Source organism: Astatotilapia calliptera, chromosome 14 (assembly GCF_964374335.1).
Source record: "Astatotilapia calliptera chromosome 14, fAstCal68.1, whole genome shotgun sequence".
In the NCBI taxonomy this organism is placed as follows: Eukaryota; Metazoa; Chordata; class Actinopteri; order Cichliformes; family Cichlidae; genus Astatotilapia; species Astatotilapia calliptera.
The window spans coordinates 37193388-37207310 of NC_137435.1; the positions used below are offsets into that span (position 1 = coordinate 37193388).

Genomic DNA, 13923 nt, shown 5'->3' on the forward strand with positions numbered 1-13923 from the left:
CAGCTACACATTTTATTCTTATTGTCATGTATGTCCTATTTGTCAGGTGACAGAAGAACCAACACAAAGCTCAGAGAGGAATGGTGATACAAGATCACAGGTGAAATTGGATGATGACTAGGGATGGGTATCGTTTAGGTTTTATCCGATACCAGTACCAAACTGGTACTTTTGAAACGGTACCGGTGCTTAAAGAATGAAGAACACAACCTTTGTCCAAAAACCTCTCATGTTTAGCTGTTTACCACTTTTTCTTTGGTCATTTAAGTTTTTTTTGCCAGGGTGAAGGGAGTATCTGCCATCAAACAAGAAGACATCCGCATGTAACTACGACGGTGTTTGCTAGTTCACCATACGTGCATTAATGTAATAACGTGGTTAGCCTACTCAACGTAAATTACACACGAACAACATTAAGCTACTCACGCAGAGAAGAACGGCTGCTGCTGCCATCATCATCCGTCATCATTTCTGCTACACTGGCAGGGCTAGGGGCCAGGACTCTCCTCTTCGGGTTTTTGGGGGATGTTGCTAACTCCGGGTCTGATAACAGGCACCACACCCGCAGTAGATGTGCTCTGTGTGAGGTCTCGCAGCAAGCTATCAAATACGGTGCATTTCTCGGCTTTTAAAAACCCCCGCTATGCGTCGCCAGGTGTTTCATCGGATTTGAGGTGTTACCTCCTTTGACAGTATCACAGTATCACCTTAAAGCACTTATTGCAGGCTGCTGAGTTTGCATCTTTTGCTGTGAAGTACAGCCAGACTTTTGACCGCTTCGCCTTGGGCATTTTTAATCTGTAGCTCTGCTCTAAAAGAACGTACGTACCTGGGCCCGCCTACTACGCTTGCAAGGTAAAATGATTGGCTAGAATCTAAAGTGTATGACATCTCAGGAAAAAAAAGCACCGAAATAAAGCACCGAAATGTGCGCTGCTTTTCGGTCTGGTTACTACCGTTTATGTCAAAACCGGTGCCATGACCGGTACCCATCCCTAATGATGACTTGGTGGTGCACATGTGTGACTGCATGTATTTTGTAATTTAACATTATATAATTCACATATAAAAAGATGAATTGTAATTTTAAATGGTTTAAAAGCATATAGAATAGCATATGTTGGCAAGTATATTTCTCCTTTTTTTTTTTTATCAAGAAGCAAAGTCAAAAAGGGAAAAACAAAAAGAAACAGGGCAGGGTTTGGTGGTTGAATCATCCGTCCCCACCAATGCCAAAACCAAATCTACACCCTTGGACTACACTACACACTAACTACACAAGATTTGCGCTAAACGTTGCAAATCTCAAACCACCGCCGTCACTCCAAAACTTCCCCCCTTCCTAAACATCTAAATGCCATGTTGCCATATCATTTTTTGATTGGTCGACATGGTACATTTTTCCACCAATAGGAAAGGGTGGAGTTTTTTTGGTTTTGTTTTTGCTTTCAAGCGTTTTCCTTATAAAACGCTGTTTTTACGGTTTCTTCCCGCAGTAAATATAAACAACGATAGTATTCAGGAAAAAACCAAACATTGCAAATATTTTTATCATAACTCTGGTTTTATGTGACCTATCAACACAATTTAAAAACTGGTATAAAGTCCACACTTTTTCCGTCAATTGTTCCGTCTGTCCTGCTCACATCTCCAATGGTTGTACACGTTGTCATTAACGTGGCTTCACTCCACATCAGCCACGCCGCTTTGCTAGCTAAAACACCGGTGTCGCACATAAGGACGCTGTCATAGCCTGTCAACCACATTGATTAGCTGCGTATATACGAATGTGAATCACATCATTGGCTGGACTATGGGATAAGGTGGCATCGTTCTAATCCCATAACACTGCAAAACAGTAATAATTTTAATTGCAATTCAGGTTAGATTTTTTTTTTTGTGCGCAATGCAGATTTTCTGTGCGCAGAGACTGTGCCAGCAGTACGCAATTGCGCATGTGCGCAGCTTAGAGGGAACATTGCATATGACCTTTGCGCATTTATAGTACCTTGCCACATTTGTTTATTTGTTTATTTATAAGGAACCCCATTAGCTTCCACAACAGTGGTTGCTAGTCTTCCTGGGGCCCAAACCATCAAATACCACCAAATAAAATGTTACACAATGAGTTGGATGCAAAAATGTCCACATAATTTGGCTCTTACATCCACAATAAGGTTTTACAATTCTGAAAATGTAAACATGTAAATATTAAAAATTATTAAAAAAAACACTCAAACAAAATACACAATTTCCATTACAAGTGACATTACCCTCTACAATTTTTACAAATAAATTAAAAACTGCCTAAATAGGCTTTTAGGTGATTTTTAAAATTATGAATAGAAGCCAATTCTCTAATTGCATAAGGCAACTTATTCCACTGAAAAGATGCTCTAAATAGGATGGGCAATTAATTATATAGTTACAGAGTGCTCTAAAAACATTGAATATAAAGCATAAGTGGCAACGGGATGTTTTTTTTTATCTCAAATTTGGGTATCTGATAGTTGGTTTGGATCAGTTCTGATCACATTCATTCCATAAATGAAGAGCTTAGGCCACCTCCTACAAAGGGTCTCGGTGTGGTTGTTTTGGTCCACACCCGAGTGCGTCAAGGGGAAAAACGAAGCAGAGGTCGATTTAAACTAGGAATGGCTGGTGACTAATTTCCAAGTCGACTAAACTAGAGAAAAAAAATTAAGCTGAGTAGTCTCAAACTAAGAAACAGTCAGATATTAAGTTAAATTTAAACTATTTCATAGATAATGTCAAAAACCAAAAAAAGGCATTTTCTTCAATAATGAATCATGCCGGTTATGTGGGGCACCTCGGGTCGTGCATTATGAACGCAACAGGTTATACTCCAAACAGACAACAAAAAACTTGCCACTTAAACCGATGTTAATTATGATATGAAAGCATGTTACTTCAATAACTAATAACTAATATATTCTGACTAAAAAGTGTGGCGCATTGTACAGTGCATTAGAAATCATGCACGTTGTGTATGTTATTCGAAAATTCATGACAGCCACGTTAATAAAAGTTAAAATCTAAAATAACAATACATTATCCAGCTATATACAGTGGGGCAAAAAAGTATTTAGTCAGCCACCGATTGTGCAAGTTCCCCCCCCAAAATGATGACAGAGGTCAGTAATTTGCACCAGAGGTACACTTCAACTGTGAGAGACAGAATGTGAAAAAAAAAATCCATGAATTCACATGGTAGGATTTGTAAAGAATTTATTCGTAAATCAGGGTGGCAAATAAGTATTTGGTCAATAACAAAAAATACAACTCAATACTTTGTAACATAACCTTTGTTGGCAATAACAGAGGTCAAAGGTTTATTATAGGTCTTTACCAGTTTTGCACACACAGTAGCTGGTATTTTGGCCCATTCCTCCATGCAGATCTTCTCGAGAGCAGTGATGTTTTGGGGCTGTCGCCGAGCAACACGGACTTTCAACTCCCACCACAGATTTTCTATGGGGTTGAGGTCTGGAGACTGGCTAGGCCACTCCAGGACTTTCAAATGCTTCTTACGGAGCCACTCCTTTGTTGCCCGGGCGGTGTGTTTTGGATCATTGTCATGTTGGAAGACCCAGCCTCATTTCATCTTCAAAGTTCTCACTGATGGAAGGAGGTTTTGGCTCAAAATCTCACGATACATGGCCCCATTCATTCTGTCCTTAACACGGATCAGTCGTCCTGTCCCCTTGGCAGAAAAACAGCCCCATAACATGATGTTTCCACCCCCATGCTTCACAGTAGGTATGGTGTTCTTGGGATGCAACTCGGTATTCTTCGTCCTCCAGACACGACGAGTTGAGTTTATACCAAAAAGTTCTACTTTGGTTTCATCTGACCACATGACATTCTCCCAATCCTCTGCTGTATCATCCATGTGCTCTCTGGCAAACTTCAGACGGGCCTGGACATGCACTGGCTTCAGCAGCGGAACACGTCTGGCACTGCGGGATTTGATTCCCTGCCGTTTTAGTGTGTTACTGATGGTGACCTTTGTTACTTTGGTCCCAGCTCTCTGCAGGTCATTCACCAGGTCTCCCCGTGTGGTTCTGGGATCTTTGCTCACCGTTCTCATGATCATTTTGACCCCACGGGATGAGATCTTGCGTGGAGCCCCAGATCGTGGGAGATTATCAGTGGTCTTGTATGTCTTCCATTTTCTGATGATTGCTCCCACAGTTGATTTTTTCACACCAAGCTGCGTGCCTATTGTAGATTCACTCTTCCCAGTCTGGTGCAGGTCTACAATCCTGTTCCTGGTGTCCTTCGAGAGCTCTTTGTCTTGGCCATGGCAGAGTTTGGAGTCTGACTGTTTGAGGCTGTGGACAGGTGTCTTTTATACAGATGATGAGTTCAAACAGGTGCCATTCATACAGGTAATGAGTGGGGGACAGAAAAGCGTCTTACAGAAGACGTTACAGGTCTGTGAGAGCCAGAGATTTTCCTTGTTTGAGGTGACCAAATACTTATTTTCCACCCTAATTTACGAATAAATTCTTTACAAATCCTACCATGTGAATTCATGGATTTTTTTTTCACATTCTGTCTCTCACAGTTGAAGTGTACCTCTGGTGCAAATTACTGACCTCTGTCATCATTTTAAGTGGCGGAACTTGCACAATCAGTGGCTGACTAAATACTTTTTTGCCCCACTGTATATTTTTCTGCTTATCTGAAATTGAGTCACAAGTCAGCAGCCGAAGCATGTAATCTCTCAAGCGTGTCCAGAGTGTAGCCTGCACGTCTCCCGGTAGGATGTACCCTGGCTGGTACACCTTACTTTGGAGGTGACCACCTCAACTGGTTCCTTTGAATATGGAGTAGTGACTCTACTCTGAGTGCCTCCCAAATGGCTGAACTCCTCACCTTATTGCTAAGGAAAAGCCCATTCACCCTTCAGAGAAAGCTCATTTCTGTCCATGATCTTGTTCTAGGGTTAACTAAAAGATCAAATTCTAATTTTATTTGTCACATACACAGTACAACATGTAGTGAAATGCTTGTGTCCATGCTGTGGACAGGCTGCAGATGTAGCTGCGCCATTCCAGGCTTAGTTCAAGGCAACGTAGGATTTTGAAATTGATACCATAGGTGGTAAATGGACATATTCATATATAGCAAAGTGCTCTGTACAACATGCCCCATTCATTTACATCAATTCATACAAGCACTTATTTCTACCCTTCTATGTACTTCCTCTCATAGTCCAAAGACACAGTCAGGTCCATAAATATTTGTACAGAGACAACTTTTTTTTTTCTAATTTTGGTTCTGTACATCACCACTGTCAATTTTAAATGAAACAACTCAGATGCAGTTGAAGTGCAGACTTTCAGCTTTAATCCAGTGGGTTTAACAAAAAGCTTGCATAAAAATGTGAGGAACTAAAGCATTTTTAACACAATCCCTTTCTTTCAGGGGCTCTAAAGTAATTGGACAAATTAAATAACTGAAAACAAAATGTTCATTTCTAATACTTGTTTGAAAACCCTTTGCTGGCAATGGCGCCTGAAGTCTTGATTTCATGGACATCACCAGATGTTGGGTTTCCTGTTTTTAATGTGCTGCCAGGCTTTTACTGCAGCGGCTTCAGTTGCTGTTTCTTTGTGGGCCTTTCTGTCCAAAGTTTAGTCTTCAATAAGTGAAATGAATGTCAGTGTTTTACAGATGATGTGGTTTTCTGGCAACACATATGTGTAACTAAGATGGAGATAGGTGTAAGGGCCCCAGTGCACTGATCTCTTCATACGCCAACAATGACATCGTCACTGCTCTGCATGCACCTTCGCTTAGGGTGCACAGAGTATTTCCATTGAACAATAAGTGTCACCACTCATAAAAAACCTCCAGATCAGCACTGGTATAGGATGAGAAAAAGTCAAAATGGAAGCAAAGAACTCACAGAGTTTTGTCCAAAGGTCTTTCAACAAACTGTCATCTTGCTGCATCTCCCTTTGTATATTCTGTCAATCTCTGAGATTCTGATATGTCATTAAACATGCTATAAAAAAACAACTCATGCCCTCAACGATGTTGAATATGGAGCTACCAACCAAGAGGAAAATAGGAAGACCACAGAGAAGGTTCATGGATTTAGTGAAGGAGGCTATGCAAAGGGTTGATGTGACAGAGAAAGATGCTTGGGATAGGGTGAGATGGAGGCTAATGATACATTGCGGTGACTCCTAAAGGTAGCAAGATTTCCTAACATGATGTTATTCTATGTCAGAGATATGTGTGGGTTTTTCTTTGCTATTGGATATGCTACAAACACAAAAGTATTTCCTAACATTTCACATTTTTTTGCTATTTTAGTTTAGTCAGATGTATAACTGTCATTCACAGTTTAGCTTGACGTCATTATACTGAATATGTTTTATTTTTCTAATGTACTGTTCCAGGTGTCTAAACAGAATGGTAAGGTTTTATAGTTAGTAAGTATGTAGTACATTGGCTGGACAGAGTTTTGCAGTGTTTTCAAGAGCACCAGCCATACTGCTCTGTGTGATGAGCACACACTCAAACTAGAATGTGTTGAGTCAGCTGCTTTGTAAGCCTCTGTCCCTCCCCAGTGAGCTATTTATACACACCCAAACCAGCCACAGCCACAGCCACATACCAACACACACACAGTGATTCAAGGATATACACATGTTGAAAGCACTTTGTAAACAAAAGTGCACACAAACAGTGAAGGTAGTGTTCAAACCTCAGGGTGACTCAGTTTTGTTTTTTCCCCCTGACATTGGCTTGAGGAGGAAGTGACAGGTGGACAAGGAAGCGCTAAGGAGCTAATAGCAGGAGGCGATCAGGCTGACAGTCAGCCCGCATGGAAGGCGCTGCATAGCAAACTGGAATCATATGTAGCACACTGAGGTAGGACAAGACGCCAGCGTATACAGGCGGTTTAACATTTCTTTAATGCATACTTTTGGATTAAGATCTTTCAGATTAAAAGCTCAGAGAGAGTACCATATTGTTTCACTGGAAAAGGTGATTTGATTTTTGGTATTTGGTGCATCCTCCACACAGAGAAAAAGGAGAAGGAGACTTTTTGTGGAAGTTGCGGAATAAGGAAGTGAAGGAAAGTATTCAAACGAAGGGGTTAGCAAAGAATAGTCAGGGAGTTAAAGAAAGTAGACAGGAGTGCTGGATTGCCAGGCATACAGCAAAGAGAGATGGCGAAGAGAAAGGCTTGTAGTGAATGTGAGACTGGATACTAAGGAATGAGAAGGGGACTTGTATCAATTGGCTAGGCAGAAAGATTGAGCTATTAAGGAAATGAAAATGGAAATGTGCTACAAATGAAAGAGTGGGAGTACCTCTATCGAAAAGATAGCAGTAATACTTTGAGGAACTGATGAATGTAGAAATGGAAAGACTGAGCAAAAATGAATGAAAGTTGATAGAAGCAAGACAGAATATATGTGTGTGAATGAGAAGGAGGGTGGAAAAGTGAACTTGCATGGAGTAGAGATAGTGAAGGTGAGAAATAAATGGATAAAAAATTAATCCATATTTTCTTACACATTTCTAAATAAGGGGGAGAGTTGCCCATCCCATATGTATATATACATACATACGTTTTCTTCCATTTCTTCCAGAAATGAAATGTCTTCACAGGAGGCTAAGGATTCCTTGGTACTTACAGGCCATACTGGTCACAGATGTTCTTGTATATTATGCCAGCCACTTGGCTACATGTATGCCCTGTGTTGGTATCACTCAGTATATCTACATCTATCACCATGGCCATCTATCACTGGTGAATTGATGTCTCGTTCACTCCTGGCAGACAGTTTGATGACATTCTTGTGGAAGAGTTGGTTGACGACTGCTTCATTCTGTAGTCGGCATCTGTAGCCAGTCTTGTTGATAATCTCACTGAGGGGCTTCAGGCCTATTTAGAAGAGCAGTGGGGAGAGAGCATCTCCTTGGTAGATCCTGCCTTGACAGTGACTTCTGCCACTTGGCTTGAAGTTTGGCTCTAGTGTTGTTCGCCACATCCCCATTGGGTTCCTGATGACGGCTCTTATGGTCCTGTTGATCTTGCATAGTTCTAGGCATTCCAGGATCCATATGTGGGCTTTCTTCTAGTCGATCCAGGCAGTGCACAGGTTGGTCAGTCTGGTCTTGTAGTCTCGGGCGACTGCTCTACCAGTTGGTGCTGTTTTGCTCCTGCCATTTGTTTTCTGTGCATATATATATATATCTATATATCTATATATATATATATATATATATATATATATATATATATATATATATATATATATATATATATATATATATATGGTGATCGGGTACTTATTTTACCTGATCACGGGCAGGGCGTAGGTGTTGATGGCCCGGATCTTGTTCTTACCGTTCAGCTGACTCCTCAGGACTTGCCTGAACCTCTGCAGGTACTTGGTGGTTGCAGCTTTCCTAGCTGCCTCTTCATGGTTCCCATTCGCCTGCGGGATCCCCAGGTACTTGTAACTGTCTTCTATGTCTGCAATGTTGCCTTCTGGTAGCTCGATCCCCTCAGTTCTGACTACCTTCCCGCTCTTTGTTACCATCCGACTACACTTCTCCAGCCCGAATATATCCTGTATATCCTGGTAGTGTGGATCAGTGAATCGATGTCTCGTTCACTCTTGGCATACAGCTTGATGTCATCCATGTACAGGAGGTGGCTGACAACTGCTCCGTTCCGTAGTCGGTATCCGTAGCCAGTCTTGTTAATGATCTCACTGAGGGGGTTCAGGCCTATGCAGATCCCGCACTTGACTTGTGACTTGTGCTATGGGCTTGGAGTTGGCCTCTAGTGTTGTACGCCACATCCCCATTGAGTTCCTGATGAAGGCTCTTATGGTCCTGTTGATCTTGTAAAATTCTAGGCATTCCAGTATCCAGCTGTCCTCTGATCCTCTGCTCCAAAGGAGTGTAGTCTAACCACTACGCTATCCAGCTGCTACAGGTTTTTAATTATTATATTATATTATTTTATTTATTTCTATATTTTTTATTACCTTTTAGAAAGGGAGAGGTCCAAGGACAATAGACTTGTCATTTGCAGCGTGCTCTTTGATCTATATGTGAACAAACTGTTAATGAAAAGATTTATAACACACCCACCCATATTTGTGCGTGTTTGTCTCTGGGTTTGCATTTTGCATGTGCATTCCTGTCATTTATTACTGTGTAAGAGATAAGCACTGCCCCAAGGGGTATAGCTGGAATCAGGCATGTTCCTACAACACTTACAGGACTATGCCAATTTAGTAAAATGCATGAGGAGGCAGAACTTAGTAAGCTGACAACTTAAAGCTTTTCTGTTGTATTCAGTAATTGGAAAAAATAAGGCTCCTTTACCTGATGAACTATGGAAGTGAACCTCAGCTTTAATAATTCAGCACATAGCATTTTTTTATTTTATGGTGTACTTACATTCTCACTTTAAACTAAAACAGATCTGTTTTATTAATTGAATAACTGGAAAGGCTTTCAGTGCTGTAAGCATTTAACTACCTGTTGTGCTCTAATTTATATTTAATTATTGTACTTTTTATTCTTGTAAATTAAATTAAAGATTTTATCTGTTTTCAGGAACCTTCTACATCAAAGCAAAAGTAAATTATTATCACTTCAAATTACTTGAGCGTACAAGAAAACAGGTCTTATGAAGTGATGAATCAAGTTATTATCAATGTGTATAGAGAGGAGTGTCTACAGCCATAAGTAAAAACTGTCATGGTTTGAAACTGTATTCGTAATTGATGGAATTATGAAAACAGTAAACTTCTGTCAGATTTTGATCCACCATACCATACCATCTGGAAAGTGTTGGATTGGCAAAGGCCTCATTTTTCTGGCATGACAATGACCCCAAATAGTCTGCTGACACAATAAAAGTGTCATAATTATGCCGTTTCTCATGACCGTTGATCAACAACCACTGATCAAAGCCCACTGATCAATGGCCATGAGTACCATTCACAGAAAGTTGGGGAATGGCTGCAATCACAGCATTGTACGATGGCGAAAGTCGTACCCTTAGGCCCCCTCCTCGATTCAGAGATGGTCTTTCCCTTTGCCCTTCTTGATGTGATGTTCTTCTGCTTCCCTGGCCGCTGTGTCTGTGGGGATGGTGTTCACTCTGTGTTGTAGCGTCCTGATGACACCCAGTTTATGCTCCAGTGGATGATGAGAGTCAAACCTTAAATACTGATGTGTAAGTTTCTGGTACACATGAGGTTTTAGATGTCCCCATTACTAATGGAACTCTCACAGTCTAAGAAGGCTAACCTGCCGTTTTTCATATCCTCCCTGGTGAATTTGATGTCTCGGTCCACCAAGTTAATGTGATCCGTGAAATGTGGTACATCCTGAGATTTGATTTTCACCCAGGTGTCCATTATATGTATGGATTATCTGGATTATCTATAGTAATTATATATTACTTGTTTTCCATTTGTATTGTATTGTATTGTATTGTATGTTGACTTATCGCCCACACTAATGACAAACAGGATTTGCTTGTCATCAGGTGTTGGCAATGTAACTTAAATGTATATCAGAATATTTCAAGAACATTTGCGATAATATTATATATTTGTGAATATATATATATAGAAAAATAAATGCTGAATTATATTGATGCTTACTGCTTGAAAGCAACAGCATTTATAAGTAATTGAAGGGCATATTCCACCTTTCTTTTCCAGTGATTGCCATTGATAACACTTTTCCTAATTTGGAGTATGAATATATAGAAACAAGGTCCCAGCAGCATTATAGTGCAATAATAGTGAGACACCATTATATCCAGTGACACAGAATAAATCAATAACTAATACTATGTGACGTAATATTGTCACACAATAAAACTGAAAAATGTTTTCTAACTTTCGTAGTGTGTCTTGTGTCAAACTTTTTGACTAGCTGCTTAAAGTCCTGTATTTCCATCATGTAACCACTATTTGTTCTTCCTGTCATATCGAGTGCAGTCAGTGAGTGGGCCAATGGTGGAGCCATTTGTTCATGCTTGGGTCACAATAGCAGCTGCAAGCATCTTCTCCTATCTAGCCCATATGTATGCGATAATATTTTATCTTCTACTGGCAAAACAAGTTTGTTGTTTCCACCTTCAGCGGGAGCAGTTGTCTTGCAAAGTACTGTACTTTGTAGGAGGTTGTTGAAGTAGTAATCAGCGTCACACTTGCAACTCTCTTATACATGTCCAAGCTTGTCTCATTGTTGCACAGAGCAGGGAATGTAAATGCATGGCGTTTCTATGCCAGCCTATATCATGATATCACATTTTTATACCATAAAAATTGTATTATAGCTGATGATATGATGTGGCACACTCGTAACTCCTATTACCTTCCTTCAAATGTGTGTAAATTAAGTTTAAGTAACATTTTCAGTGCAGGTGTTTTGCATGTAACTGCATTTAGCAGGAGTTAGTTAGCCAGAGTTAGCATTACCATACAGCGCTAATGCACATCTTATTCATTTGGAGGATTTCTTCTGAGGCAGGGTGGGGTTTAGCACTGATTAGACACATACACTCAAAAAGAGTAGCTTTCGGAAATGTAACTATAACAAATGCTTTAAAGCTTATCAAATAGATAACCATTTGAATGGAGTGTTACCAGAAAAAAGGTTCTTAAAATCAGGGCTCTGCTTTGAATGTAAGTCTAGCGTGCATTTCAGTGTAGATTAAATAATATAACAAAAATAACTATAAGAATGATAATAATGATAAAGCACTTGCTGTCAGTTATTACAGTATTACAAATGTTAATCTAAGGGTAGCGCATAAAAGTAAAAATGAAAATGAAACCGTATGCATGGGGAGTGAATGATCATTTATGTACTGTGTTTGCAAGTCAGGAGACGTGTGAAAAACCTTGTTGAGCGAGAGTGAGAAAGAAAGAGGGGGAGGGTAGTGCTAGAAGGAGGGAGGAGAAAAAGAGGGAGTGTGATAACAGCTGTGGGAAGATTTGTTGGCTCTCTGTGTGTTTCCCAGCAGCCTGTTGCGCTTACGGATTATTCTGGTACAGTGCCTGGATTATGAGAGCAGGGGCTCAAATGTTTAAAAGATACTGTCAACCTCATGGTAATGTACTTAATCAAAGCTCTGCTGTTTCTGTCTGCTGGTTTTCAGCGTATGTATTGTGATACAGATCTTAGGAAAAGTGTTTCCTTCATTTCCTTATTGTTGCTGTTTCAGATAGTCACATTGCGTGTTCTCAGTTTTAATGTGCGTGTGTACTCTGGACAGTTGTGTGTGTGTGTGTGTGTGTGTGTGTGTGTGTGTGTGTGTGTGTGTGTGTGTGTGTCGTTATTGGCAGTGGTGGGTATCAATACAGATTTGTGTTTGCCTTTGACATACTATGAATACCCACATGCCTGTCAGTACCGACTCTGTCATTCAGTCTTGGTGTTCTGGCTTTTCTTCAGAAATGTACTTCTGTGTGACTAAGTATGTCCGAAAAGGCAGTAAGCAGTAATTAGTGTCATTTGGATATCAAAGGTTAAAGGAAAAGTTTTAACTGCAGTGTCTCTCTGTTAGTGTTTCTACCTCTTTCTTTTTTTTTTCTTTTTTCTGTTTTGGAGGGTGGGTTTCATCACCTAAACATAGTCAGCTTAGGCATGCCCAGGCAGTACCCAGGTATCGGTATGCATCAGTTTTGCGAAGTGTGAAATGTTGTCTTGTCTCGCCAGTCTTTTTAACTTTTTCCATATTTTTGGATGAGACGTGTAGAACACAAATAACGTTTAATATATAGGTTGTTCTTTCACTGCATACTTATTTTGACCATTACAGTAATACTTTGAAGGCCAGTGGCTGTGTTGGGATAATTTCAGGGAGGTGTAATGTGTTGTTTATTAAAAGAGGAACTTGCAACAGTTTTATACAATAAAGTCTTTGCTGGTGATGGGACATGCATCTTGTTGACCACAAACAGCCTCAAGGTTTTGGCTAGTATCTCTATATCATGACTAGACTGGTTTTCCTACTACTTATTTGGAAGGATATTCTCTGTTAGGGCGAGCAAGTTCTCCAAGTTCAGCTTGCACTGCTTCTCTAACCAAAGGGGTTCCACAAGGTTCAATTCTGGGTCCTTTGTAATTTTCCTTTTACACCCTTCCTTTAGTCAGCATCATTCAATCTTTGAAGTCTCACCAGCTGGATAGACCAGAGTAGCTGAATGTTTGCCTTGTTTGAAACTCTAACAAGACTGACGCTATTATTATAACTCCTCGTGATATGTATTCAAGAATTAGAAATGATTGCTTCCTTTTGCTTATTTGTGAAGACCAGTGTTCATAATCTGGTGTAACATTTGATTTCTCTCTGGACTTTGAATCACATGTAAAATCAATCTCAGTGAAGGGAAATTCACTGGTCCAGGCCTCTTAAGATCAAATTGGACTGTAAGTGGCTCGTGATGCAAAATGACATCATCACATCAGGATTATTTATTCCAACTTCTTGTGAAATAGACTACTGCTCGCTGTCTTCGCTGACAAGCTTAATATCTATTAGTTCCCCCTGTACAAGGCTGAAGTCTAGGGATGTTAGAGCCTCTCAGTCTGTGGTGCCAAGGCTCTGGAACAGTGTAATACTGTACCAACTAACTGCACTAACATCAGGTTTTTTACACCAAAACATCAAAGTAAAACTGTTCGTTTTTAGCAGCAGCATCATTGTTTAAATGTTTTCTGATTAGCCTCTGGGAGTTCTGGTTAAGGTTTGGAAAAGATGGTAATATTGCAGAAATGCAGTACAATGGCTTAAGCAACATGCTTTACATAAACAACAGATGTGAGTATGGCGCTTCATCCTTTCTAAATGACACATCTATTCTGAACCTAAGTTTTGGTGATAAC

General features: G+C 40.1%; 1 protein-coding gene across 5 annotated transcripts in view; it reads left to right on the forward strand.

Moving 5' to 3' along the window:
- Positions 1-13923, forward strand: part of LOC113036074 (kinase suppressor of Ras 1-like) — a 58380-nt gene that overhangs the window by 17255 nt on the left and 27202 nt on the right. The window contains exon 1 of one of the 5 annotated variants that reach the window (XM_080289086.1): positions 6663-6912. The exons of 3 other annotated variants lie outside the window; for them this stretch is intronic. Coding sequence is in view for 1 of the 2 variants with exons in the window: in XM_080289085.1 (XP_080145211.1) it covers positions 12143-12145 (3 nt within the window). In the remaining variant the exon portion in view is untranslated. Of the gene's footprint in view, positions 1-6662; positions 6913-12005; positions 12146-13923 lie in introns of those variants that run through there. One more of the 5 variants, XM_080289085.1, reaches the window with a different exon arrangement.